We start from the raw sequence: 27,548 nt of genomic DNA on the forward strand, positions 1-27,548 counted from the left end.
TCAGTTTTGGAAGCAGTCACCTGAAGGTGCAAAGGGAAAGAGTTCTGCTTTGCGCCTGCAGCAGACTAAGAACACTTACGTGGTTGGGTAGTGTTGCTGAATAGTGGTTTCCTGGATCATACATGATCAGACTGCTTGCAGTTGAAGGAATTAAATCACAGTCTTTAGCTTCTGCAATCCTGAGAAAGCCGTTAGAATTGCCTCTAGAGGAAGGGAGGGAATGTGAGAATGGACTGGAGATAAATCTGAAGACTGCTGCAGAAATAATGGGCATGAATTATTTTCCAGATTGCTAGGGATAAGAGAAAAAAATGAGATGGATGTGTTAAATGAGAGATAAGATCCTCCATGTTTACCCTGTAATCTGGAAAACACTGCAGCCACTTTGTCTTCTGCTGGAACTAGGTTTATCTGATTCCTCTAGTGCTCTGCTGCTGCTCGAGAGGGTGTCTCTATTGACTGAATGTTTTTACTAATCTTACCCATACTCCACCTTAAGGTTTTGTGGAAGGAGTAGAGGAAGAGGTACAGAGAAAAAAAGGTTTTTCTCTTGCAAGCATTTGTGATAGATGCAAGCCACATTCAGCCCAGACAACAACAAAATCTTGCTTGGGTCCAATACTCTCTGCGCTCTCACGGAGGTTTTCTTAAACAGGATCTGGAGCTGTCCGAAGGAGAAAGCCACTCTGCTGAATGCAAGACATGCAACCCATCTGCCTGGAGGGTGCAGCTGGGATCCATACCCCACTTGTGGCATTCAGCACCATTCCTTTGAAGAGCTGGGTGGAGGTTGAGCTCTTCCTGTCCAGCCTCCCTGGGAGGGGTGCCGCATTTCCCAGCCTTAGTTGGAGTCAGACTGTAGCCAGCTGGGAAGAGACAGTGAACACTTCTCCCAGATGTGTGAGAGGTGGCTGAAGACAAGACCACAGTCTCCACTCTCCCCAGCAGTTTTTCCTTCCCTCTCTGCAGGAACTGTCACCCTCAGAGCTCTGCCAGCAGCAGAGGCCTCATCTCTGCTCCCACATCTCTGTCGGTGCCAGATCGTGCCCCTCCACTCACAACCGACCAGCAGCCGCAGCAGTGGACTAGGGTCCAGCAGAGGTAACAGCTGAAGGGCACCATGTGCCCTTTTTCAGAAGCAGAGCAAAAAGACCCTATCTTGAGTTAGCTTGTACTACCCCTTCCATCTGGGACAGGAGATGATGGCCAAGTCGTGGCATTAAAAATCCATAGGTAGCTTCCCACTCAGGCAAGCCCCTTCTTCTGCATAGAGCGAAAATTTACTCTCCACTCCTGAGCTGCTCTCTGAGAAACCTCCCCACCAGTCTCACTGAGAATGGAGGTCTGTATGCACTATCTCCTTCAGTGAGGCACTCACAAAACAGGTCCCCTCTCATCACCCACCAGGTTTGACAGCTGCATCTAGTCAGAGGTGAAAACAACTCCCTAGGGTAAAGTCAAATACACCAGAAACAGAGCTAAACTGCTCTACAGCACTCAACAAGGAGCTGATTGGTCAGGAAACCTCTCCTGAAATTGTGTTACAATGGCATCACTTTTCTCTCAGGCCTCAAAAAAATGCTGGAAAAAATCTATTTCTTGGCCCTTCCCTTCTCCATGCCCAGTAAGTCCAGGAAGCCAGCTCCCAGCTGCCAAGTGGGAGCACTGCAGGTGGGAATATGCCAGGTTTCACCTGCATCTAACTGGATAATGCCTCCAGTGGGAAGCAAATTGCAAGTGGTGTGGTTGCGATGGGACAACAAGATGTAGAAACATCTGTAATAAGGAATTGCTGACCAGAAAAGACAGTGATCTCAATCTTCTCAATCTTTTGGCAAAGTGGCTATGTGGTTAGATAGTACCCTTTTGACAAAAAAAAAAAAAAAAAAAAAAAAATTAATCACCTGGCCTGCATAGTATGAAAAAGTCAGTGTTCTCCTCAGACACTCAGCGTGTGTTATGCAGTGGGAGTGAGAGCCACAGTGAGGTGCAGAAGGGAAGGGCAGACTGCCCGCAGCTCTGGACTGTACCTGCTGTGGCTGGACATGACCTTTGTGTCAGACGAGAAGACAGTGTGAGCAGCAGATGGAGCATCTCATCACAGCATCTCCCCAGGTGTGGGGAGGGAAGAGTTTACTCCCTCCTGCCAGCTGCACCTCTCTGGGGTATTGCATTGTGCCATTAATGCTTTCCCTGGATAAGCCAGCCCAGGAGGCAAGGGGTTGGACCCTATCCCAGGGTACCATGGATGAATGACAAGTGCTACCCTGCACTTTACTGTTGGATAATTTCAGACTGCAGCTGTATGTCATCTTGCCAGTCCTTTCACCCCACCCTGCACCTCCTCTCAGCTCCACCTGTGCAAACATGCTGCTTGCCTATGGACTTGCAAGTATCACTTCAGCTTCGTGCCACAAATGTTTCCCCTCAAAGGAAAAGTTACTGATGACTGTCCAGCTGAGATGTAACTTCTGTGCAGAAGACAGGCAAGAACTCTGCAGCCACTGAGATTAAGTTGTAGTGAAAGAAATTTTACCTACAGATCGTATCTGTCAGAAACTGATATAATAAAGGGGGGAAATGAAAGATTTTGGCTTGCTGTTTCTCCTACTGCTCTCTGATTGCTGCATGCAGCTTCCCGCAGCGACATGAGAGGCAGTCAGCTGCAGAGCAGCTAGGACATGCGATGTACAGAAATGGTCCAACAAAATGGAGCTGTGTGCTCTGCCTGGGGTGCCCAAGGTGCCATGAGCAGACAGGGGAGTGGCAGAGAGGGACACACAAGCTGGTGGGGAGACAGGGAGGAGGCTTGCCGTGTCCCCACTGGTGGGCCACAGCTTCCTGTGGCACACACACACGAGGTCCCTGCTGTAGAGGGGCTCCTGGGCTACCCCAGCACCACTGTTGCAGAAGGGAGATCTTCCTGCTCCCATGGAAACGGGCCATCTGTGAGAAACAGTCTCCTCCACTGGCACTCCTACCCACGGACACCCCTCTGCATGCGTGCATGGTCCCTCTTGGAAATACAGGGCAGCACACCTGCCCTGACACTGTGCAGGGAGAGCTGGGCTCCCAGGTGCATGCAGGCAGATGAGGCACGGCTGCCCACAGCCCTGCATCCTGCCAGCACTGCTGGGCACTCTGGGCAGGCACCGTGCATTCCTTGTGTGAGATGCCCCACTGGAGCACCCTGTGCCGCTCCCAGCACCTCGCAATGGGAGCAGGTAGCAGGAAGATTAGCCTTCTGGCTTGATTTCCCAGAAGATGTGTGAGGACATAAGGAGCTTTTCTTAGTATTTAAGTGTACAGTGATCTTTAAAAACCCACTGCTCATCACTCTGCAACATGATAACCTTGTGGCATTTTTCCCGCTGAAAAAAGTGACTTGCTAGACTTCGTACACCGTATGATGAAAGCCTCCTACATGGTTCTTAATGAAACTGAGACACACACCATGAAATAATTACTAGTGGCGTATTTAGCTTTCATGCAAGTGGGCCGCTTTCTGTATTTTCATGAAAGACAACTTGCTGCTCACAGAATTGCTGCATAGAGGATTACATCTTCCTTACTACACTGAGACATGGATTAATGATCACCAGGTACCACCACAGCTCTAGTTTTCCTTTTACTTGCAGTATTTTTGTAATGCAAAACAAGATACTGAAGGGTAAAAGCACTGAAGGTAGCAGGAGTAATAGAAGAAGAAGAAGAAAATCCCCAGCAAAACATATCTTAAAATACTTTAAAAAAAGAGAGAAAGAGGATCAGAGAAGGGTGTCTCTACTGCTACAAGAGTGTAGTTAAATGTTCTAACATGTTTGCATAAATAAACATGAAAACTAACTCTTATCTGAAATAAAAGAGTACAAGTCATCAGTCTTTCAAAGTCTGGAGGGGAACCTAAAAACCAGACATCTCAGAACAGGAGGAGGAAAGGAAGGAGGGTTGGTACTGATCGGAAAAGGACTGCACTAGATAACATTGGCATGACGAGGCAAAACAGAACAAATTTAGGAAATGCTATGATTCAGGTTGCTTGGGTAACTGTAACTGAAACTGTAATGGGTAATGATAACACAATCACCTGTTAACAGAGCAAGCCTCGGTTAGCGCACAGTGTGGATCCTGCTCGTGAAGATGACAGCTACTGGGCATTGCACGAATGGCTCCATGCTTTAGAGCAGCAACCTATCCAAATTCTTGACATAAGTGCAGAACTATTATCTTGTGACTGTTTCTTGGATTTACATGGAATTGGAACTTTTTAGAGCAGTTCAAAAGTTTACCATGGTCAGTTTTCATGCTTTATCCTTCCCCACAGTTTTCTTTTTGATATCCTAACAGATACAGGCTTAGATATGATAAATTTGGCTCTTCTTCAGTTTTCCTACTCTGGCACCTATGGTTGCATGCATTGTCAATTACATGGGGTTGTATGGAGCAGGATATGAATTAAACTGGCCCCATCAGCTTTGGGGTAAGAAGTGTTTCAGTGCAGGAGAAATGATCTTCCATAGTCATGCAACCTGACTTACTGGGCCAAATGTTGTTCTGACTTGCCAAATGCCATCTGACATCAGGTGCATTAAATGAAGCAAGAGACAGGACAGAACTGGCTCCTCACCATCAGGAAGAGATGCAGTTAAGGCAAACGAGATCTAGCCCTTCCCTGGTTGGTCGTAAGCCTAATTAAAGTAGCAGAACAGTCCAATCAGGATCGCATTTGTATGCCATGATTTTTTTTTTTTTTTAAAAAGTGTGGGCATTCTCATTTTGGGTGGCATATATTGCATTGATAATAGGTCTAAAGTATGCTACAGGTTTTGGAAGCTGGAGCTGTTCCTCCATTACAGGTTATTCCATCTGCCATATAAAAAGAAACATAGAATTAGAGGTACAGTCATAAATGTTCTTCTCAGTCATTACAGGAGTTTTTTAGCACTTTAAAGTTATCTAGTGATCATAGGTCATACCTATAGTACCCATATCTAGAGCTGTTTAATGTACAAAGTAATTGTAAGGCTACTTGGAAAGAGTGTTTTAGAGCTAGTAGAAACCTTTCTAATTTAAATATCCATTACAGTGTCAGGAAATAAGTCTTCAGAAATTTTCCAAATCGTACCTAAAGCACTGACTTTTGGTATTTTAAGTTAATTGCTGTGAATTAAGCTGAGATAAGATATCTAGACAGCTCTAATAATTTCTAAACTGTGTCATTTGAGGAATTTCAACCCCACGGGTTGTTGGGATTTTTGTCCACTTTGGAACAAAAGGAGACTTCAGATGCAGTCTCTGTAGAGTGGAAGCACCAAGTTCTGACGGATGTTTGCTCAGACACTTGGGAGAGGCCAGGAGAGCCTTCTGTTTCCACCTTCCTGAGAGTCAAACTGAACCTTAGGCTATCAGACAAACTTTCACCCAAAGCCCACTGCAGCTGATGGATTTCAGTGCTAGTCAGGCTGGGCCTACAGAAGAAGAAAAACAGATTTGACCAATATATATTGCTACTAGGTACTACTACTACTGCTTGCTTCTAGGTTGTACCTAACCTGGGCTAGAAATGGGGTGAACTGTAATTCCTCAAGTGTTCTTCCTTGGAGTGTGTTAGCTTTTCTTAACCTCTTCTGCTTCATGACCTTTGGGCAGACCCTGTGTACAATGGGATGTCTCCCTGCTCTTTTACAGGGACATACGTATACTGTAAAGGACTTTCTGCTGTCTCCAGCTGCATGGGCAACTGCGCTAAATGTAGTCTCACTAGTTTCTCAGGCACTAGCTCCTGGGCATTTGAGCAGGTGGCATTTTTGACAGCCTGTCATAGTGTCAGGTTTGAAGACAAGGTGTCTTCAACCTTGCCAGTGGAGCAACATAGAGGAAACTTGCTCTAGGAATCCGACCCTTTGCCATGTCAGCAAAGCTTGGAAAGTATTGGATAAGTATGTTTTTGAGTTAGGAATGAAAAGCTAAGTACTGTTTCTGACCTTTCTTTGCAGCCATTTTCTCTTCCTCTCTTTTTTTCTCTTCCTCCAGAGCTTTCATTTTTGCATCATACTCATCAGCACGGGTCTTCCACTCGTTTCTGTTATTCAGCAGCCCATCAAGCATAGGCTGAATTTCCTCATGGAAACGGGAAAATTCCTAACCAAAACACACCTGTCAGCACAACACAGTGCAGAGGCAGTGCTTGTTCATCATGTCACAGAACAGACCGCAACACCTTGCTTCTCAGGTTGGCTCATGTAGGGGAAGTGTTAACAGTGCAAAGAAGGACCATGCTGAAGTGACCCAGAGAGGGGCAGTTGTTGTCTCCTCAACCTGTCCCTCTTCCCATGAGTAGTGTTGCTGCACCGGGACTCACTGACCCGGGATTTGAACCCCTCTTAAAAAGGATGGGGTGTGCAAGGGTGGGTTTTGCATACCTTATAGACAAATGTGCACACAAAGTCGATGAAACCCACTTGAAGCTTTGGAAGCTCAGCAGCTTTCCTCCGGTCCATCATGGGCTGTGGGAGGACAAAAGTTCACCATGATTTATGGGAACAATTCCCTGAAAAACACACCTCTATTTTCTCCCCAAAGCTGCCTTCTTGTGTCAGCCTGGCAGTTCTGCCATGTCATCCATAAAGGCTGTCCATCACAGCCATCTCCCTCCGCTGCAGAGTGAAGTGGGCTCATTTCCTTTGCCATTTTAGCAGAAATTTTAGACAGCTCTTTTAGTGTCTGTGGATGAGAAGGACAGAGAGTTTTCCAGTTGCACCTCTCCACCAAATACATGAGACAAATTTCATGTTATAAAGTGCTGAAGAGGTTTTCAATTCTCTAAAAGATAACTGAAAATTAAATTATATTCTTACAAGGCCTTTTTGCTTACTGCATAATTTCTGATGCCTCTGTAGGTAGAGGGGGTGTATGAAAGTCTGCTTAAAGGAAACCCAAATCACACAGGTGGAGGCTGCATCAAGGAATGACTCTGGGCTCTTTTAATGTCAAATTTAAGTATTTGTTACTGTAGCAGAAAAATATGTTATGAAACACTGCTTTAAGGCACTTCTATTTACCAGAAATAATTTCTGGACTCTGCAGTTTGTGTTTGTAGTTTTTCTCTTTATCGGAAACTCTGCTCTCCTCTACAATATATGTATTTCACTTTCCTTTTCTCTGTAAGGGACCAGCACAAAGTCTCCAGAGGGACAGTCACTCCTTGCTGGTTCACAGCTATGGGGACTTTAACTATATGGAGAGCTGGACAAGAGGCTCTGTCACAAAGGGTCTTCCCTAGCTGAGTACCCACTTTTCCAACAGATTTTGGCAGGATGGTGAGTTCAGGAAGAGTCACAGTGCTCTGAGAGCAGCACTGCTTGTGGTAAGTTTCTGCTGAGACCTGCTGTCTGAAATGAACTGCCTGGCTCTCGCATGGTACTTACAATAGGCTGTTGCTGAAGGACGCTTATTTCTAAGTCTCCTTGCTCCCAGAACTCAGCTGCTACCAGGAGAGCTACCTACATTGCCAAGCAGGGAAAAAGAAAAGTTAGCACCGACTTTGGCTTTATAACTTGATGTGCTTCAGGTCTCCACCATGAAGCAAATCTCACTTCCAGCCCCTCTGTTGCTTCATGACCAAACCCAGCCCCAGACTTTATCCTGTGAAAGGCAGCAGCGGCGATGGGACTGCACCCATCTAGTAACAGCTCAACAACCTTATTGCACTGGAGCTCATTAGTTAGTCCACTGCTCACCTAATAAGAAACACTTCCAATGTGTCCCCCTCAAGGATAATATGTCTCTTGGTCATAGTTGTAGCTGCCTATTATGATTTCTTCAGCTGTCCTTTCTCCATGCTGAACAGGGAGGTGGGTTTTGTTTCTTTTATCCTCCTTTAAATTTTCATGTTTCTTACTTAGCAATTGCTCAAGTACAGTTCAGGAAGGAACTCATAAAGAAAATCAAACAACTGAGCAGGTATTGCTGTAAAAAAACAACCCCTACATTAGGTGCCAAAAAACCTCACTGTAACCCAAGGAGCTAAATACTTGGGGTTTTTTCTCTTATTTTTTTTTTGGTATCATGAATTTTCTACAGAATTCACAACTACTTCACTACTTGGTTTACCTATCAATACCATAGTTATTCTGAAGTCCTTTTGGTAGTTTTGGTAGGAGACTTTGATTTAGCTTCTAGGCAGCTTAGGAAATTGCATTACTTTGAAATATAAGCTAGAGAAATCTAACAGCACCTGACCTTACTCTGGACTTCCCAAGGCTTTGTGATTGCTGACAAATCACATGCAGTCATCATCATGGCCCTAAAAACAGGAAATAAATTAGTTTCTTCTCTACAGCCTGCATCCTACCCATTGCACGCTCAGGATGCTCATACCCTGATACTGTCAGGTATCCCCTCTTCCCTGCTGAAGTGATAGACAAAGAAAGACATGTTGCAGTTACAGCCTTGGCTCTGATGGGATTGCTGTCTTGGTTAAAATGGATTTACATTAGGGAACTGCTTGCTCTGGCACTGGGATGTTTGCTGCTTTAGTCGTTGCTGGGCTGAACTTCTTGACTTTGAAATGACATCTTTGGCTCCCTCATGGAGGTGTAGCAGTACAGACTGCAGTCAGGTTGCTGGTGTAGTTCATCACCAGTGCAAAGCATCCTGCAAAGCGTCTCTCTGGTCAAAACAACAGCATTGTGGAACTCCCATTGGTTGCCACTGGGAAGAGCAACTAATGGACTGGATTCCTGTAGATGTGCCATTGCAGCGTGCCCCTGCTTGTGGCCTACAGGGTGGTCTGGTAGGAGTATATAGCCAAAAGGGATCCTGCATCTTGTTAGCAGTTTATTTCCAGAAGAACAGTCCAAACTCAGTCTCTTATCTGGACAAAGAACCACTTTAAGCTTTTTTTCCCTGTTTTTTCCCTGCTTCTCCAGAAGATCAGATTTGAGTGGACAGTAAAGTATTATGTGCTGATTTTGCACTAAGTGTCATGCAAAGCATGTTCTGGAGCTCTCACTAGGTGACTGCATCACTAACCTTTCCGGAGCTGATTACTCACATGACAACCTCTTTCTTTGTTGTCTCCAGAGACAGGTATTCAGTCCAGGCAGTCTTACTATCATACGTCTTAGACTCGTCAACGATCTTTTGAAACATTGTTCTCTTTCTTTGAGGAGAAAAAAAAAAAGATAAAATCTCCAAAACAAAGAAACAAATTTGTTAAAACAGATGGCTGATCCTGGTATTGATAACTTTTCCAGAAGGGTTTCCAGTAGCTGCTGTCCTGGTATTTAGGTCCTCAAGGAAGCCCCCAACAAAACCAAACACCATCACTTGCCTCTCTTAAGTAGGAAAAACTATTGTAAATGACTTAAAAATAAGTATAGTGGTGAGACTTGAGCAGGAACTTGAAAGAATGAGCTACTGCAAGTTATGTCAGCTAAGAAACGCTTCCACCTTTGTTGGCAGCAAAAACAGGCTTTTCCCCTGAATGTTAAGCAAACTGCAGAAAACCTAGAGCTGGCTGGAGTATTTGTAAAGCTACCTAGCTTTATATACTTAGTCTTACCTTGTCAACTTTATTTATATACCTAAATATATGTAGCAAGTTCTAGGGAGGTGTTTACATACAACACTCCCACATTTTGAGTGACATGAAATCTGGAAAAATCTGCTGTTTCAATGCTAGCAGACACAACATTTAGGCCAAATTCACAAAGTGACTTGATTATGTATTGTGTCTGTATAATTTTACCCGAGACTGATCTCAACCAAGCCTTCGTTGCAGACTGTGGACTAAGGAGGGCGAAGATCACCTTACCACCAGGTAAGGAAGTGGTGGCATCTGCTCCCAGATAGCCACCCTACTTCCAGAGTAAGAGGTCTGGGTATTGCACCCTCCCTCATATTCCTCTTTCATGGACTGTTTATATTTTGCATAATCATTCTTCAGTGCAAAACACAGAAGCAGTCTCTGGTCTTGGCACTGTATTTCAAAAGCGTATTTTGAAATCTCCTTCCTAACTAGGAAGTCATATGTTGTTGACTTCCAGCCTTACATCCCAGGGAGTCAGCACATGCTGCTCCAAGATGTTTGGCATTTTTGGCTTTTGGGTGTGAAATAGACTATGAACTGGATATTCACCTACAATGGCCACTTGTTATTTGAGTTGCACTGCTCTCCCAGAGAAGTTAGTGTAGCCCTGCCTGGGCTATTTGACATTTTTATTTGACATCTTTTAGTGCTAAAGTGCTAGGTAAAAAAAAAAAAAAAAGAAATTAGGGATCATATAGCATCGCCTTGCTGGAAATAGAGGGTTAAAAAGTCATGTATGTGATCTAATGAGTAGAAGTTCAAAACTCTTTTGGACAATTTGAGTTCTTCCCACGAGCTGTGATGTCAGTATTAAAGGCAGCCTCCCAGAGCCAGTGTCTGTGAAGAGGATTGCTGCACAAGGGAATTCTCAGAGCAAAGCATCACATTTTGCTTTTGTAAAGTACCAGCTGCTTTCTGCCCTTCACAGACAGTGTACGTGACCAACTTACTTGAAGTAGAGTGCCAGGTCTGTTGCTATAATGGCAATTTCCATCAGGTGAATCATGTGCTCATGCTGCCTGCGGTTGAGGTTCTGACATATATTCAGTGACTGAAAAGCAAAGCAAAGGGAGCTGCGAAATCCAAGCTCTGTGTTGTTGTGAGTTACTGCCCATCTCACTTTCTCAAATATGCTCACTTTGTTGTTTTTTTTTTTTTTTTTAATAGCTTCAGCTTCCTCCCCTAAGGTGCAAGGGTGGCTAGCCCTGTTCACCATGTGTTGGTGCCTAGTCTCCACTTTTGTCCACTGAACAGGGTCAGTCTTCTGAAGCTTTTTACACAGTGTGTGCCCAAACCCTGTTCCCTGGCCCCATTGTGAATTTGCCTGAAATTAAAAGTTAGCTAGGAAAGTGTGTCAGCCATGGCCCTGTCAGAGCGGCAACAGGAGGACAATCCTGTATTTAACTTATTCCTGTGGGGATAACGTTATGGGTCCTGAATAAACCAAGGCATGTATTTAAGAAGGCTATATGTTTTGGTCCCGGGTGAGCCTAGAGTACTTGGGGAGTATGGCAGCTGCAGTTCCTCAGGTATCTGCACCAGAGAAAGGTCTTGTGCTAAGCTGGCAACTCTGTTGTTGCTGAAAAAACTTCCCTGAAAGTAAAGTGTTCATGTCCTTACATTACAGTTCATTACCAACCTCTTCAGAGAGCAAGAATTTTCCAAATTCCAAGTGATGTCTTTCTAAAATTGAGGATCCATGAAGTTTAGCTAAAGGATTTTGAGATCTGGTTGCATAAAGGAAAAATTACAGATGTTAGTGCAGCACTTAAAATAAAAGGAAGTGTCCCATTTTATATTTTATTTTGTCATACATACAAGTTCAACTAATTTTAAAAGGCTTAAGAATATTTTTTAATAGCTAACGATTTCAGTCTAGTAAAAGACTTTTGTGACACTGCTTATAACTATTTGGACACTGTATAGAACAGTCTTCCAACTACAAATTTCACGCAAAATGTTGTTTATGACTGGCCGGTTATTACTCAGCATCATAAGCTTGTTTAATTCCTGAGTAACTACATGTTCTTGGACAATCCTAACTGAAAAGCAAGACCCTCTTGTATCCAAAACACCAGCCAGCCTGACTTACCTTTTTCCAAAGCTCCAGAAAACAATAAGGCAGTATAGCCAGCAAGCATTGCAGAAGAGCTGTGATCTGACACTACTTTAAGTGAGCAACAGAGGCTTGACTGGTCAATGAAATTATGCAACTATTTTTTCTGTAGGTAGTAACTACCTACTGAGAGCAGTACCCTCATACTCATAGGTGTTTTGTTTCTGCAGGTGGTAACGGCAGTGCCATGTATGGTGCTTTCTCCAGAGATACCTTCCAGCAAAAAGCAGGCTTCTTACATCCAGGATGCTCCTGGTGGCATCCTGAGTTTTCTATGATGCTCAGGCTACTAAATGCCTGTGCTGCACTTGTTCCACCCTGTAACGGTAACGTAGAGTGTTGCTTTAATCAAAGGAGGTTTGCTAGGAAGTAAAGAAAGCCCCAAAGAGCACTGCAAAATTGTGGTTTCCAAACTGGCAAAGCATAAGCCCAAGTGTTGTAGCAAGGTGAAAAGCTAGGTTATTTGCAAAAGCAGGTTGCTACCCCTCTGTACAAAACAGAGCTGTTTGCTGTGATCACAGCCAGATCCCACTCCATGTGAGAGCAACAGAAAATGGTTTGAAGTGGTAGGAAAGTGCTTACTTCATTTGGTAGAGGTTGTTGGTTCCCCTGTGGTCAATATCGTGGCACAGAGCAGCAGTTACCATTGCAAGGGCTTCAAGGTCTGTGTAGTAACGCTTCAGTTTTCCAGTCTGGAAGGTGAGAATTTGCATGTTGTCTGTTAGTTATCTCTTACAGGAAAAGGTACTGAGCTGTTACTGCTCTGTGCTGGGGGTCTTCTCATGGAATCAGTCCAGAAGAACTGAAAATACTTGTGAAGCTAAATGCAATACACAGTACACTTAGATTAAAATGAGGAAGCAGCTGGAAACAAAACATTTCAGACTCAAGTAGGCATGTGTGTCATGCATATGTGCTTGATGCCCACCTCCGATGTTGGCTACCTGCTGCTACAGCAGCCTTATGCCCTAGGGACACCCAGGTCCTCATAAGCAACCCTCCAGTCACTGGACACAAAGTACTTTGCAAAGGGGCTCTGCATCTCTCTGAGTGATGGGGTCTCCAAGCTGAATTACCTAAAGGATTTTCCAGGGGTGATAGGCATAATTCTGTTGCCAGCTGTGTAGGTCATACCACCTACACTGGCTCCTGGTGCTGGTGATCCCTGGTGTGGTGCAGCAGTCTGACTCCTGTTTTTCTTTTTGGGGCACCTGTTGCCCTGAGACCATGGGAGAAATAGCACTTGCCATATTCCCACTAGCGACAGACTTACACCTGTGTCTGTCCTGCCTGGAAATAGAAAGTGTGAGGTTGTCTCCATCCCAGCCAGCCAACTTCAGTCTGGCTCTTACTGTCAGAAACTACTGGAGGAAGGGAAGTCTCCTCTACCCTGCAGAAGGATTTCATTTGGAGGCTATTCAACACTATACACATCTGTACCTATTAGAATTAAAGCACTCAATTAATTGGGCAGTATTGGCCTCAGCTTTAAGTGTAATACAAGGACTGCCACTTAAGGCAAACAGAGAATTCATTTAGCAGGATCTGTGCTAGGAGTGACAAACTGTTATCCCATACCAGCATTCAAAGGGAGCCCAGCACATCTCCAGGGTGCAACAGAAGACGGCCTGTAAATAAAACTGTGCCACAGTATTAACTGGGTTGGTGTTACCTTACCATCAGAAGGGTGAACATGGTCTGCGCAACGTTGAAGCCATGGCGCCAGTTGTGGTAAGTTATCTTCCGGTAGCCTTTGCTGACAGAGTACACAAACCTTACCAGAACCTGCAAATTTGGAAAGAGGATGTCACTTTGCGTGATGAAGCTGCTGCCTGTTGCTCTTGCAGTAAAAACTATGTAAAGGCATCATGGATGAGGTTCAGATCAGCTTTACAGAGGTGGCCCCAGAAAAGAATCAGAAGCTGTAATATCATCAGGCTTCCCTGATGGTGAGGTTATAGTAAAGCCTAGTAAAGAGCTAAAGGGGACACTAAAATACAGCTTTCTGCTTTCTAATGTAGTTTTCTCTCTCTCTCTTTTTTTTTTATTTTCAAAGAAAAATAAAATTACAGAGATACCTGTGGGGGAAACAAGAAACAGGAATGTCTACAGGAAAAGAGATTTCATCCTACTCTTTGTGAATTTATTGACTTTCTGCGTTTCTTCATGTTGTCACTTCTAAGATTTATCCCTCCCATATCTTGTTATTTACTAATATTGATATGTCTCTTCAAGAGATATGGCTCCATACATGTAGAGATAGGTGGTGTGTATATCACCTAAACAATTACAATGTAGGGCATTAAGTAACAAGCTGGTTTTTTCCCTCTGTATTCTACACCTCCATCTGTACTGCCTCTTGTAGCTGTACAGGTTTTCTCATTAGAGAGCAAATTAATAACGAATGAGCATTCATTTTTAAAACTCTCAACCGCTCAGAGTGGCAGCAAATAATGACTGTTTTTCACACCTGTATCAGGGGTTAGTTGTTCCAGATTAGATATTATTAACACTTTTTGACATTTACATGCTATAAGTAAGAAGCACGTAATTCCCATTCAGAGCCCTTCACCTTCAGCCCTTCACCTTCAGCTACTTCGCAGGCTGCCTTTCCAGGGTGAAAGCTCTTCCTGCAGTTACGTCCAAGTCCCACTAGATGGAAGCAAACCTCACATGATGTGCTGAGAAAACCCGTGGGGCGGCAGCAGAGCTGCTGAAATGCCAGTTTCTCAAGTCCTACAGGGACTTGAGCTGTGACCAAAGCCGTGAACTTGCACATCAGGGACTACGGGGTCCTTGTTCCCACAGGGTCACACCACTCCTGTAATCAGTACTGCTGGTACCAACTGCACCGAATGAAGGCACGTCCATGTTTACGGAGGAAAAAGAGCAGAGGGACCTGCAAACGTGGGTTTCAGCGTATGTTGGCTGAAAGCTATAGGATACATACTATAGCAAATTAAACATGTATACAAGTATGTGCTGCCCCATGTTGTGCCTGGAAACTGCTTTTACACTCCGGCTGTCAGTGGCATTAGACGCAGCAAATGCAACCAATTTTTTGCATGGTATAGCCCCCATCCATAGAGACCCAATAGCAAACGCACACCTGTAGCAGACAGTGCAGAGCAGAAGAGTCCAGCTTCATGCTCCAAACTCGCATGTAGCTATCAGGGGCTTTGAGAGGGATTTCCCTTCCCTCAGCAGAGCAAGAGGGCTCAGGACACAGACCCCTCTCCCTGCAAGCCCCTGTGAACCCAGATCTCTGGCCACTCCACAAACTATGCAGGGCATGCATGGGGAATTCAGCCATGTGAGGAATCTGCTGACCATTCAAGATGGGATTCCCTGGGTGTTGCCAGCTCCTACCTCTTGTGGGATCTGGAACTTTTTAACCACGCCAAGCTCGTAGTACATCTGAATGCCACACTTCACCAGCTCCAGCTCAGTGCAGTCAAAATCGGAGAATCTGAACTCGTAGATTTCAAACTTGGTGGGCCCTGGGAGTTCTTCTTTCTGTAAAAGAGGTGAGGCAGTTTGTTGCTGTGCTATATACGCCATTCCGAGAAACCCCTGGAATGAATTTTGCTTAATAAAAATTTAGCAGTCTGATACTTCTGGGAACTTTTACTTTTAGAATGTAATCCATAAATAGATTGAAATGCAGCTTTTCATAACACCCTCAGTGGTGGTGGAAAGAGGGAGGGCATGTTTGGTTAACTGCAAGAAACACTGTTTTCTGTTAAGCACTTTTCTTGTTGATTTGATGTAGTTTGGAGACTCCAAACTTGACAGGCCTTACAGGAGAAGACTTACAAGCCCTCTGTATTTACCCTGGAGAAAAAAATCCATGACAAATCAAGGTGGCTGATGCGTTTCCAGATGGACTCTGAACCCCCTGAAGTAAAGTGGCAGACAGCAGGTACTCCCCGGGAGCTGGGGAAGGCATTTGCTACCATCTGAGTAATAATAACCTCAAACTCACACAGCAGAGGAGGGCAGGGCATGCTTTGCCTTCACCCTTCACCAGGTGCCCTGCCGATGTGTACCAGTGTGCCAACACTGGGAACTCTTCCCTGCATCCACCCAGGCAATATTTGATTGCTAGGGCTGTCTGTTCCAGCAGTACATTGCTCTTACCAGGATGCTTGCCAGCTCCTCTTCCTCACACTCACTTGGCTCCTTCCCCAGCTTTTCTCGCGTTGGCTGCAAAGAGCATGGATGTGTTAAACTGATGGCTGAACCCCACTGGACTTTGTACTGTGCAGCTTTGGTGCAATCTTGGGCAGTTCTCATACACAAATTGTGTTTTCTTCCTGGACCTTACTTCTGCTTCTGGTCTTTCAGCCCATTCTTGGTAAAAATGGTAAAAATGTTCTCCCTCTCCTTGATTTTGGTTGGTGTTTCCCCCACTTGCAAATGTCGCCCTAGAGCCAGTGTCCCAGCTGGGTCCTCTAACTCCACATTCTCTGCACTAAGGAGGTTTTGCGGAATAATTCAGCTTCTCTTCCACCCCTACAGCCCTGCCTTGAGTAGCACCTGTGTGAGCAGCACCTCCAGGGCTGGCTTTGTGGAAGAAATTAGAAAGGACACAGTGTGGCAGCGTGCCGAGGTGGAAGTGAGACCACAGAAACACGACAAAGACTTGTTCTGCTGCTGTGCAGTAACAAGAGCTCTGGGTGCTACCTCCACACAGTGGTGGCTGGAAGCATTTCCATGGCATGGGAGACCTGTGTCTGTGCTGTAAGCCATGGGCCAGGCCAGTACACTTGGGGGTGTGCTGCATGTTGCGAGGCATTACCAGAATTTCCTGGATTTCATCCTTGTCACATTTTACATGGTAGAGCACCATATCCTGAGCAATGTCCTTCCGGTTCTCCAGCTTGTTCATCTTATCATACGTGTCTGTGTTGAGTACAGACCAACCCAGGAACTGTGTCAAGGACTTGGTGAGGAGAAAAGAAGGAAATGGTGAAATAACCAAAACATCTCTTCCTCAAAGACACAGAAATGTAACACTGCATGATATATTTTTAGCGAAACAGAAGTTCCACTTTGGCCACAAGTCTAGCAATAAGCAACTATGTTTTTGTTCCCAACCACTACTTGCTCGTCAGCAGAGCAGCTCCTCAACTGTTGAATCTGCCTAGGCCTCCAGAGCATCCATGCTGTGGAGGTTCAAGGACCCTCTGTCCAGTTCAGCATATGGAAAGCTATTTCTGTGTTGTTGCAAGTGTCTCCATGCCTGTGGAAAGGCTGGTGTCACAATGGTGACAGCAGATCAGGAACCCTCGTATTGAGTTTCTTTGCAGTCTATTTCAGGAAACATTCTGATTTATAAGAGATGCCAAGTGCTCAATACCTATATTGCATTGAAACTGGCACAGGAGCATTTCTAAGCAGCAAGGTCTTTAATTACAGCTTCCATTGGTAGTTTCAATAACTGGCCATCCTTTGTGTCTTAGCTACACAGACAATTTCCATGTAATTTCTCAAAGTTGTTGCCTAGGCAGTGTGAGCTAGCTGCCGTGTACGAGAACACACGTCAGAATGGTCATGTTAGCACATCGTAACTGCTTATGGCTAGGTGTCCAGTCAAAGAATGCTGAAACAAAATGGTGCAAACACAGCTGCGTTTTCAAGACCAAAACTCCCCTGTATTTCATACAGTTTCTTTCAAAACTTTCAAGCTGATGCATAATACCTCTACAAGCAACAAAGAAACTTACTTAGCTGCAAAACACTGGGGGATGCTTTGCAGATGCACAATGAGCAATAGTGACCTCTCTCAACCATATGAATTACTTCCAGTTGCAGCAAGGAACTATACCTCCATGAGGGTCTCGTCCTGTTCGTCAAATGGCTTCCCATCTTTTCTGTTATAAAATGTGACAACGCCAACAATTTCTTCCTTTTTGTTGACTATTGGCATGGAGAGAACATTTTTGACAGTCCATCCTGATTCATCTACAGGACCTTCCTTGAAGCAACAGCAAGCAGAAAGACACTATGTTTTTCTAACTACATCAGCACTCCCATTTTACATCAAGACTGCAGGCTAAATAAATATTTATATGCCTAATATTGAGTCTAAGTTACATTTCTGCAAGCAAAGTAGAATCCTTGATGGGACTGGAAGTTTTCACGGTACCTGAAAATTAAACATCTCGTCTGCAGCAGCATTCATAATGTTGCAAATCTAGGGGATCACACAAAAGAAAAAATTTTACAATATAGGCAATGAGAAATTTAAATAAAAAAAAAAAAATTATATGAGAAAAATTATATAAGAAAGCAGTATTAGTATGGCTTCATCTCAGAAAGCCTTAATGAAGCCTAAGTACTTACAAATCCACTTTCTGCCACATAGGTTGGCAGTCCAGTAACTAGCGCCCAGTGATCCGGGGTAGGATTTCTGAATAAAAGAAAAACACATAAAGGAAATTAAGGATATGTGTTTACTGAAGAATTACAATGGAGCTGAAATGTATTGAGCTGATGGCACAATCCACGTCTACATGTTTCACCCTCAGCTACTAAACAGTCCTATTACTTTCAAAGGACCCATGTATGCATGCAAAAATTTTTCACATAAGTAAATGCTTTTCCTTCAAGTATTCAATACAGAATAACTCATAAAATATGACAGTCTGCGGAGACTTAAGAAAAAAAGTCATTCCTGGGAGTGGGGGCTATGTTTCAGACCAGAGGAAGATAAAAGGAAGTTCCTGTCTAAGAACATCTGCCAGCCAGAAATTTTGAACACTGCTATACCTAAGCAATTGGAGGCCTTTCTTGCAGCATTTACATTGATGCAGAGTTTGGCCAGAACTGGGCAAAACTCCTGTAAGGTAAGATTTGTCCAAGATACCCAATGCTTCTCTGAAAAATTCAGCGGCAAGAAGAAAGGTTGGTTTTCAGAAAGAGGGAGTCTCACAGTGGTGTCGAGAGAGGAGGAAAGGCCAGAGAGCCTTGAAATGGGGTCAGTGACCAGAGGATAAGATGGAACAGGTAGAAGCCTCCAGCTTCCAACCTCTTTCTGAAAACCACCCTTTCTTCTTGCCATTGAATTTTTCAGAGAAGCATTGGGCACCTTGGACAGGGAAGCTGGAAGATAGGCAGGGCAGCAGGAGTCACCATGAGAGGTTGGGAGGACAATAGAGAGGTGAGGGCCAGGGCTAGGATAGCAGGTGCCTCAACACAAGGGCAACCTGGATGCCAGGTTGCCATAGGTAAGATGCCAAGGAGGAGTGATACCTCAGCCTGGCAAGGAGACTGGCAAAATCAAGGCAGTCAAGGCAGTTCACTTTCACATCTAGAAAGAATCACTGGTTGCAGCGACTTTTGGATCCCAATGTCCTAGAGAAAATCTTTGCCCTGTAGAAAAGTGAATCAAAGCATCAACTTAAATTCTGGCTCTCTTACTCAGTCTTTTATCAGTCCTTTACATATCATAGAATCATAGAATGGTTTAGGTTGGAAGGGACCTTAAAGATCATGTAGTTCGAACCCCTCTGCCCTAAGCAGGGACACTTTCCCCTAGACCAAGTCACTCAAAACCCCATCGAACCTGGCCTTGAAGATATCCAGGGATGGAGCATCCACAACTTCTCTGGCAACCTGTTCCACTGCCTCACCACCCTTACAGTAAAGATTTTCTTCCTTATGTCTAATCTAAACTTACTGTCTTCCAGTTTAAAGCCATTACCCCTTGTCCTATCACTACATGCCCTTGGCAAAATTCCCTCTCCAGTTTTCTTGTAGGTCCTCTTTAGGTACTGGAAGGCTGCTATAAGGTCTCCCCAGAGTCTTTTCTCCAGGCTGAACAACCCCAGCTCTCTCAACCTGTCCTCATAGAAGTGCTCCAGCCCTCTGATCATCTTCGTGGCCCTCCTCTGGACCCACTCCAACAGGTCCACATCCTTCTTATACTGGGGACTCCAGAGCTGGACGCAGTACTCCAGGTCTCCTCATCAATGTCTTTAAGTCACAGGGAACCTTGGTTTTAGCTACACTCTGTGGCAGTACCTAGCATACAGAAACTGGGCACTTACGGGATGACTTTAATGTCTTCTTTTCCATGTAATATATAATCAATGACCTTGTAAAAAACTATTTCCTACAAATAAAAAGAAAAGCAGTGTTAAAATCAGCAGTAAGGCAATCCAGCCAGACAGGAGAGGGTTTAAGAACTCTTGTTTTCACAATACCCTGCCATCTGGGGTGCGAGGTCCTGAGTAGGGGGGAACTTCTCCCAACAGGACTGGCCACAGGTCAAAAAATTCCTGTTTTTAAAAAGAAAGAAGTATTTTTAGAGTAGAAAAGTCTGTTCTGCCCTAAGCCTCAAAGTAACCACTGCTCTACCCTGCTGGATTTGGTACTGTGTAAACAAGGCATGAAATAATAAGACTAGTTAAATACTAGGCAGGGCATATCTGAGTCAGGAAGTGTCAAGTGCATTACATGGCTGTGTACAGTCACACACTGCCTATAAACAGGATGCTGCTTCATTCAGTGAACAGTACAGGCTGTACTCCCAGAGCAAAAGGCTAAGTCAATATTTTATGTGTTCTTCATTTTCCAGAGTGTGACCACAAGGCTGTTCTACTATTTGCTAGCTTGCTAAAGAGAATTTTTGTTTGTTGTTTTTCTTAGACTACATTATAATGCTGATCAAAGTGCGTTTAGCACACTAATGATCTTTTAATACACCTCTTCACAAGATAGCATGCTATATAGGATCTGGCAACGTGGTGGAGATTAATGTCCATGCTAGCCTCAATCAGTCTGACCAGGGAATAAAGAAGGGCTCCTATGACAAGGATGTATGTAACCCCCTGCGTAAAGCTTGCCAAAAGTGCAAACAATCCTACCAAAGTAACCAAGTAACTTCGCTTCTGTCAGCTTATTTTCATTAAGCCAAATTTCACCTAAAAGCCTGGACAACGTGCACATGGATGAGTCCTTGAGGAAGGTGGCTGCTTTCTTGCTGGGGGTTTCCACTGGTATCTCACTGGACTTCTGACATCCACACTTTGTGAGGCTGTGCTTATGTTGCCAGCTTTGACCTGGATTGCCATGGTCAGACACATTTGCCCTCCCATTGTCTTTCCAGCCTCTGGCTCCTTCAACAGTCCCATTCCAGTGATAAACCTTTCCCTTTCCCTCTCTTTATTTTTTTTTTTTTAATCCCAGGCTCTTTGTTTGCATAATGGGAAAAAAAAAAGCCAACCAAAGCAGGAATAATGAGTCAAAGCTAGCTTGCACTTTGGCTGCCCCAGCAAAACTCTCTGCACATAACTGCTCCATGGATAGCAGCAATGCAAAAATATGTACAAAGATGTGAACACTCACCTTCTGCTTCGTCATGTCCAGGAGACCTACTGAGTACCGGTCACAGTTCAGGTATGCTCTCACCGTGTAAAAAGCCTTGTGGAACTGCCTCTCAATGTCTGTCAGTTCCTCAAAAACCTTATTAGCTGACCACAACAGCACCTGCAGGATGAAATCCAAATGTAAACAGAGCTAGGCTTCCCAAATGTGTTTGGAGCAACAAGGAAACAATTGAGTTTTTATACTACAGTTCCTGAAAAGTGCAGTAGCAACCTATACTACAAAATGTAATAGCATTGCTTAGTCCCACTGGGAATTACTAGGGAAAAATGCACTCTGAGGAAGAGTTAGGTCATTATGGAGTGCTATGTAAAAGTCCAGTCTTTAAAATATAGCACAAAAAAGTAGTAGCACCAGACAAAGAGATGACTCCACTTACATTTTATACCCATAAGTAAAATCTTGCATCCAAAACCAGTTAACACCAAAAGTGCTGCAAATTATGGAGGTCAGAGTTGGAATATCTGAATTAACATTTTCCTCAAAGGCTGGCGTAGCTGCTTTGTGTGCACATCAGCATACGATCCTTTTCCCCATCCCACGCCCTTAAGAAAGCTATTGCTGTTAGACTTTTTCATTTGTGAAAATGGAGGCTATGCAGTGAGTTAGGCAAGTACTTCTGGTGGCACAAGGAGGGTCTTTATGGGCCTAACAGAAAACTTAGTTTTCTCTGAACTGGTAAGGAAGCCATCTATGCAATTGCCTAGCTGAGCTAGAGCATGTGAGCCTGTATCTGAATGTGTGTGCTTTGCTCTCCGAGTCCAGGAGACATGAGAAGCAGTGCTTCAAAAGCACTGAGAACTGCTACCTGAAGCTGACCGGGCCTGTGCTTTGAACAAGAAGTACTGTTACATGGCCACGATCAGAAAAACTGTGTCTCACCTCTTCACTGGGTATTAGTAGATATTTTTGACAATTCTCAGCTGCATCAGTCTCTGTTTCTAATCCATAAATTGAGACAACTCTGCCACTCCTATAAAGTCTGAGGTGTCCAGTGTCTGAGCATCCCTCAGATAGGATAGTGGTGTTGTCATACAAACCATTAGAGGAAAATGAGCAATGGGGTTTTTTGGCATTTTACAGCATGCAATAAGTAATGCTGAAAGCCACAAGCCCAGTGAGGAGGACTGAAAGAAACACCTGAAGAATGGCCGGTTCATGGAATGATGTAAAGAAGTTGAGCAAAATATATTATATTGTCTTCTAATAAGACTCTTACACAGTATCTGAGCACAAACAGACTGAACTGTCTTTGCCCAAGCCATTTTACTTACAGTATCCCCCAGTCTTTGCAGCTGGGACTTGCAATATTAAAATCCTAGACCTGCTTTGAGAATGTAATTTGCTCACTCTATACTTCAGTACTTCTAAGTCTAACACAATGCACCATATTAACTCTCACAAAGACCTTTAGATCTAGATGACCAAAGGTCTCCCAGTTGAACTATAGATAGAATAGAATCATGGAATCATAGAATAGCTGGGATTGGAAGGGATCTTTAAAGGTCATCTAGTCCATTCCTTCTGCAAGGAGCAGGGACATCTCCAACTAGAACAGGTTGCTCAGAGCCCCGTCCAACCTGGCCTTTAATGTTTCCAGGGATGGGGCATCCACCACCTCTCTGGGCAACATGTTCCAGTGTTTCGTCACCCTCATTGTGAAAAATTTCTTCCTTACGTCTAATCTAAATCTACCTTCTTTCAGTTTAGAACTAGCAGATTGTCTTGCATCTCGTTCTTGCTTTCCTTCCTTTCTGTGGGACCTGCTGACAGAGCAGTGATATATGAACACAGGACTCCTGAGTTCAGCCACAGACCAGAGCACCCTGCGGGAGACATTAGACCTTCTACCTCTTGGATCTCCACTTTATCTTCTAGCCCCTTCCTTACCTTCCCTAGCCCTACTACTAAGCCCTCAACCAGAATAAACCTTTGCTAGTTCTACTTCAGTTTAATAACTCAGCATTGCTAGATGGCTGTATCACCTTCATGGTTTTGATTACTGAACAAAATTAGACAAAGCACAAGAGATAATGAATTAGTAAGTATAAGCACTGTCCCAAAGCTTCTAAAATAAACTTTCATTCTGCATCCATTTTGCTGAAACCAGCATTTATTCTCCACAGGAACCACCACTGCAGACAAGAGCATGGCTGCCAAGATCACAGAAGCTATTGCATGTTTTCTTCAATGACATCCAGTCATCTGCTGCAGAAAGTGATTGCATGGATTCACATCCATCCCAATAAATTTGAGAGTCCTTTCATAACACAAGTCATGGTAAAGAATGGTGGCTGAATTGTTTCAATTCAGAATACCCTGAAACCCTCCTCTATGTTTATTTCTACTGAGGAAGGCCAATACAACAGGCATATGAGAATCAAATTACTGGCACTAAAGAAGAAAGTCAATAGCACTTTTTAATAAGTGGATAAGGTAAAAATGCCACATTCTTAATTGTTTTGGGAAATCTCTTGATGCTGCTGGCTGAAGTGGTTAAATACGCCAACAGTGTTTCATAGCCTGAGTTCAACAAAACATCTGGAACTCAGTCCTGCTGAAGCTGGTGCCACTGCGTCAGCTCCTGCAGTTTTGCCAACAGCAGCAGGAAGAGAGACTAATGAAGCACTCTGGAGAAGAAGCAGTATCTGAAAGTGGATGAGAGAAGCTTTTTCTTTCTGCTTTTCAGGCACAAATTTCTGCACCATGTCAGCTACACCTCTGACATCAAAAGAACACACTGATTTGATTTTGAGATACGGCCCAATCTGCATTTTTGCTCTTACCTGGCCTCTTCGAGTCTCACAATTGTGAAGATAACTCAAGTGATAAATTTTCAAGTTCAAGGAGGCAAAATTCAGGTACTTCAGAAAAAGCTGAAAAGGCAAACAATGAGATTGAGTTGAATGCAGTAGCAGACTTGTGTATACTGGATTTCATAACACCCCTTTAGGAACGTCATGGTAATTCCCCTAGATAAATGCTTTGCTTTGCACTAATGTGAGATGAGGCTTATCCCACTGTAACTTCCCTGAAAGATTTCTGAGATAAGCATCTTCATAATAAGCTGCTTCTGCTGGAAAGTGAGTCCACTGTAGGAAAATTTGCACCAGTGGATCTTCACTAAAGCAGACATCCCTAGTGTAGAAGAGTATGTTACATGGCAAAAGTGACCACTGCTTGATAGAAACTGAGCTACTGACCACTTACTGTTTCATCAGAGCTGGTGAAATGTGGGCCGTTCAGCTTATTAATAGCCAAAATAACAGCAACTAAATCTTTGCCATTCAAGATGGGTGTCGCAAGGATGTTTTTCGTAGTGTAGTCGGTGAGCTCATCAACAAATGGACTGAACTGGGCACACTGTTCAACAGAGAATTTACAAATTAAGCATTTTCCACAATATCTGTAGTCTTAATATCAAGTCAAAGCACAGCCTCTCAAAGTAAGCTGCCTAAAGAAAGTGTTGCTTAAAAAATTATTGAGGAAGAGAAATGAACTAGCAGTAAATTGGATAATGTACAGGTGATAAAGCTAGTATCAAGATAAATGCCTGTGACTTCTGACTGCAACACATACACTTTTTCACTTTTTGGAAAGATATTGCAAATCATGATTTTTAACATGTCAAACCCAGTCAGAAAAAGGAGGTTCTCCTCTGGCCATTCTCACATCACTGATATCCTTCATAGTACCTCTTCTATCATTTCCTCCAACTTCTCATTAACACTGTGAAGCGGGTATAGCCAGTTACCACGCACCTCTGCATAGCTACGGTTTATAAATCAGTGCTGTCTGGTACAGTCACGGGGAAGCTGACTCATCCTTATTTTTCTCCTGCTTTTGCCTGAGCCCTGAAGCTGCTGGCAGCTTGCAGCCTCCATGAAGCCATCTACTTCTCATTTCTCTTGAAAATGTTCTCCCAGGCATTTCCTCCCATGTTGCTGGGCCTTTGTGCATGGGATGGGAGACGGTAAGGAAGGTATCCCAATGGAAGATGCAGCTAGCATCCATGGTGTGTGGTTCCTAGCACTCTCCTCCTGCCCCTGAGAGTGACCAACCCTCTTCTGTCCAAGGAGCATTTTGGCAGCAGTTGCAATGCACAGATAACACCGCTATGGGCTGGGCTGCCCAGGCAGTCACCTATGAGGGAATGGCCATTCAAACCACTGGGAGAGTGCTCAGTCTTGCCATAGCGGCAGCACAAGGGGAACATGTCCAGTTGTTCTTTATGTGAATGTCACTGTCTCCTCAACACAGAAGAAAACAAAGCAGAGAAAAGGTAGCGTGGGGAAGGCAGATGCCCCGTCATCTCACCTGCACAGAGCCTTATTGACACCATCATCACCTGCCAATAGGGAGTGCAGGGATGGTCTTGCTGACCGAAGATGTTCTCCCTGCTCAGCTGAATAACTTGTCAGCTATAAGTCCTCCTAGTAGGGTAAGAAAAAGCCCCACAGCTCTGATCACATTCAGAAGGCTGCACCAGAAGGAATAATCACTCCCTAATGCATCTTCTCCCTACACCTCCCCCACTGCTGTCTTTCCCTGCCAATTGAGGTAGACCAAGCATTTAGTCTCTGGGTCTTCTTCAGAGGAATTGCCTTATGGCAATGCCCGAAAGCACTGAACTTGGAGTACAGCTCTTGCCTCACAGCACTGAAATCCTTCCATATTCTCAGAGAAATGTCTGAAGCCAGTGAGCTTTAAAAAGTTCAAGTCACATTCTAATGCTTCCCCCTCCCACCAAAAAAAATAGTTGCAAAACCAAATCAATGTCTCAGTATGTTCTGTGGAGGACAAGGAAGCTTTTGCTGAAGCATTTGGATATGCTTGTACTTGAGCAACAAAGGAATGGATAAACAGATGGCCTCTTTGTAACGAGCAAACAATAGATGGAGTAATCTCAAATGCCATATTTGGGTCACATGGATTTTAGTTTTATACTGATGATTAGAACAAGCGGATTATTATTACTGCCATTCAGGTTTACATGATTCAACCCAGGAGTATAGGGGGTAAATATTGTCATGAAGGCATAGAAATAAAACATTAAAGTTCCTGGATCCCCCTGGTATTTCTGTGTGTAGTGTTTACTGAAAGAGGTATTTGGTCAGAGTTTGTCTCTTGCTGCTTCTGATGAATATCACCCATACACAGGTTGCAGTTAACCCACCTGCTCTGATGTCTGCTCCCTCTCATTGATGAAAATGCCTCTAAATGCCCTTCGCCCACACTTCATCAGACAGCAAACATTTTCAAATGTCATTTGTGGTGGAAAACCATTTCTAGACTCACTGTAAAGGATTTCTCTCTCTTTGCCAATTACTTATGGAATATAAATGTGTGTGGACATTTCCATGTGCCTTCAGTGTACTGTATCTCACTGTCTCTTCTACACAGGCAAAGTGTGACTGTGCACTTGTTTGCAGGCATTAACACCTAATGTAATTAATGTGCTTATCTTCACCTCACTCCACAAATGCAATTGGAAGCAGACAGACTTGCTACTGGTGCTTTGGTTTCCGCTACCTAGCTATTACACTGCAAGAGGTCTGACCAAGCACTGAGATGCCCTGCTACCTCTTGACTCCTTTGTACTATTAAGCATGTGAGCCTCTTTTCTACCAATTGAATGAATAAATGGCAAACCTACCTCACTGACATCCTTGATGTTCATGGTTTTCTTGGTTTGTGCAACGTAGCCCACAATGCCTATGTCCAATGGATAGACAATCTCGCAGTCTGGGGAGACCAGGCATTCCTCCAGGGTGCTTCCCTCTTGGATGTTGAAAAGCCTTGTTGCCAGTTCAGGTGTGCCATTTCTCTGCCTGTACATGAAAAGACTACAGCGGTCAGCGTGAATAAGGGACCTGATTCTTCTCAAGGTCTTGAAAACAACTTTCTCCATGTTGATGCTTTCTTGCATGTCTTGGATCAACTCAAAAAGGATTTCACTCTCATTGCTATCGCAGGACTCTGTTCTTAGTTTCTTCTCAAAGTACTGCTTGGCAAAATCAGGGTTGCCATCAAGAAACTTCTCCACGTCGTCTTCACTAATGCTCATTGTGAATGCCCTAGGTCTTGTGGTAGGTAGTAGTCCAAAGATGTGATCTATGCAAACAGCACTCTAATTTCTGATGTAGTTCCTAAATTTTTGTAATAGAAGATGTTGCTTCTAGAATGACCAAGGGTGAGGTAACACTGCAAAGAGAGCTAGTCATCAGGAAGAGGTATTCCTTTATAGTGCCGAAGGTGAGTCTGTGGGAGGACAGATCTTCTCAACCAAACAGATTAGATGACCTCTACAAGAGCTCGGGGTCAACTTTCTTCTTCTTAATCTAAATGCAAACAAAAACGGAGTACTCACAATATCTGAAAACACTCTCCTTTCTCTTGATAAGCAGAACACTTACTGAAACAATAATATTGAGGCAGCAGCAACAA

At 43.9% G+C, this 27,548-nt stretch overlaps 1 protein-coding gene and 1 long non-coding RNA gene across 3 annotated transcripts; one reads left to right on the plus strand and one right to left on the minus strand.

The window, feature by feature from the left end:
- Positions 1 to 177: 177 nt before the first annotated feature.
- Positions 178 to 27,548, minus strand: PDE6B (phosphodiesterase 6B). Of its 2 annotated transcripts, XM_010120003.2 has the most exons (22): positions 26,758 to 27,548; positions 24,312 to 24,464; positions 23,888 to 23,977; positions 21,063 to 21,203; positions 19,919 to 19,993; positions 19,763 to 19,827; positions 18,057 to 18,123; positions 17,860 to 17,907; positions 17,539 to 17,688; positions 16,510 to 16,653; positions 15,849 to 15,914; positions 15,078 to 15,224; positions 13,386 to 13,493; positions 12,291 to 12,400; positions 11,232 to 11,319; positions 10,543 to 10,643; positions 9,056 to 9,163; positions 8,242 to 8,305; positions 7,428 to 7,502; positions 6,423 to 6,506; positions 5,985 to 6,141; positions 3,616 to 4,866 (listed from the first exon to the last, which is right to left on the minus strand). In XM_010120003.2, the coding sequence occupies exons 1-22, from the start codon at positions 27,166 to 27,168 to the stop codon at positions 4,808 to 4,810; spliced, it is 2,511 nt and encodes an 836-aa protein (XP_010118305.1). In that variant the 5' UTR covers positions 27,169 to 27,548; the 3' UTR covers positions 3,616 to 4,807. The 2 variants fall into 2 exon arrangements, with proteins under 2 accessions (XP_086626334.1, XP_010118305.1); XM_086770208.1 differs by lacking the exons at positions 3,616 to 4,866; positions 5,985 to 6,141 and adding an exon at positions 178 to 292.
- On the plus strand, positions 20,982 to 23,375 carry LOC147596329 (uncharacterized). The gene is made up of 2 exons (XR_015261425.1): positions 20,982 to 21,113; positions 23,228 to 23,375. It is a non-coding gene; the product is annotated as an uncharacterized LOC147596329 (long non-coding RNA).

The sequence above is a fragment of the Chlamydotis macqueenii genome, chromosome Z, assembly GCF_036417535.1.
Source record: "Chlamydotis macqueenii isolate bChlMac1 chromosome Z, bChlMac1.mat, whole genome shotgun sequence".
NCBI classification, from domain to species: Eukaryota; Metazoa; Chordata; class Aves; order Otidiformes; family Otididae; genus Chlamydotis; species Chlamydotis macqueenii.

What these genes read in the sequence shown, in the direction of transcription:
- PDE6B (XM_010120003.2), bottom strand. Translation starts at nt 27,168, where the DNA reads ATGAGCATTAGTGAAGACGACGTGGAGAAGTTTCTTGATGGCAACCCT. An exon ending in AGTTCCAGATCCCACAAGAG is followed by an intron (nt 13,494 to 15,077) that starts GTAGGAGCTGGC and finishes CCAAATTTGCAG; the next exon opens with GTTCTGGTAAGGTTTGTGTA. An exon ending in AACAACCTCTACCAAATGAA is followed by an intron (nt 11,320 to 12,290) that starts GTAAGCACTTTC and finishes TTATGCAACCAG; the next exon opens with ATCTCAAAATCCTTTAGCTA.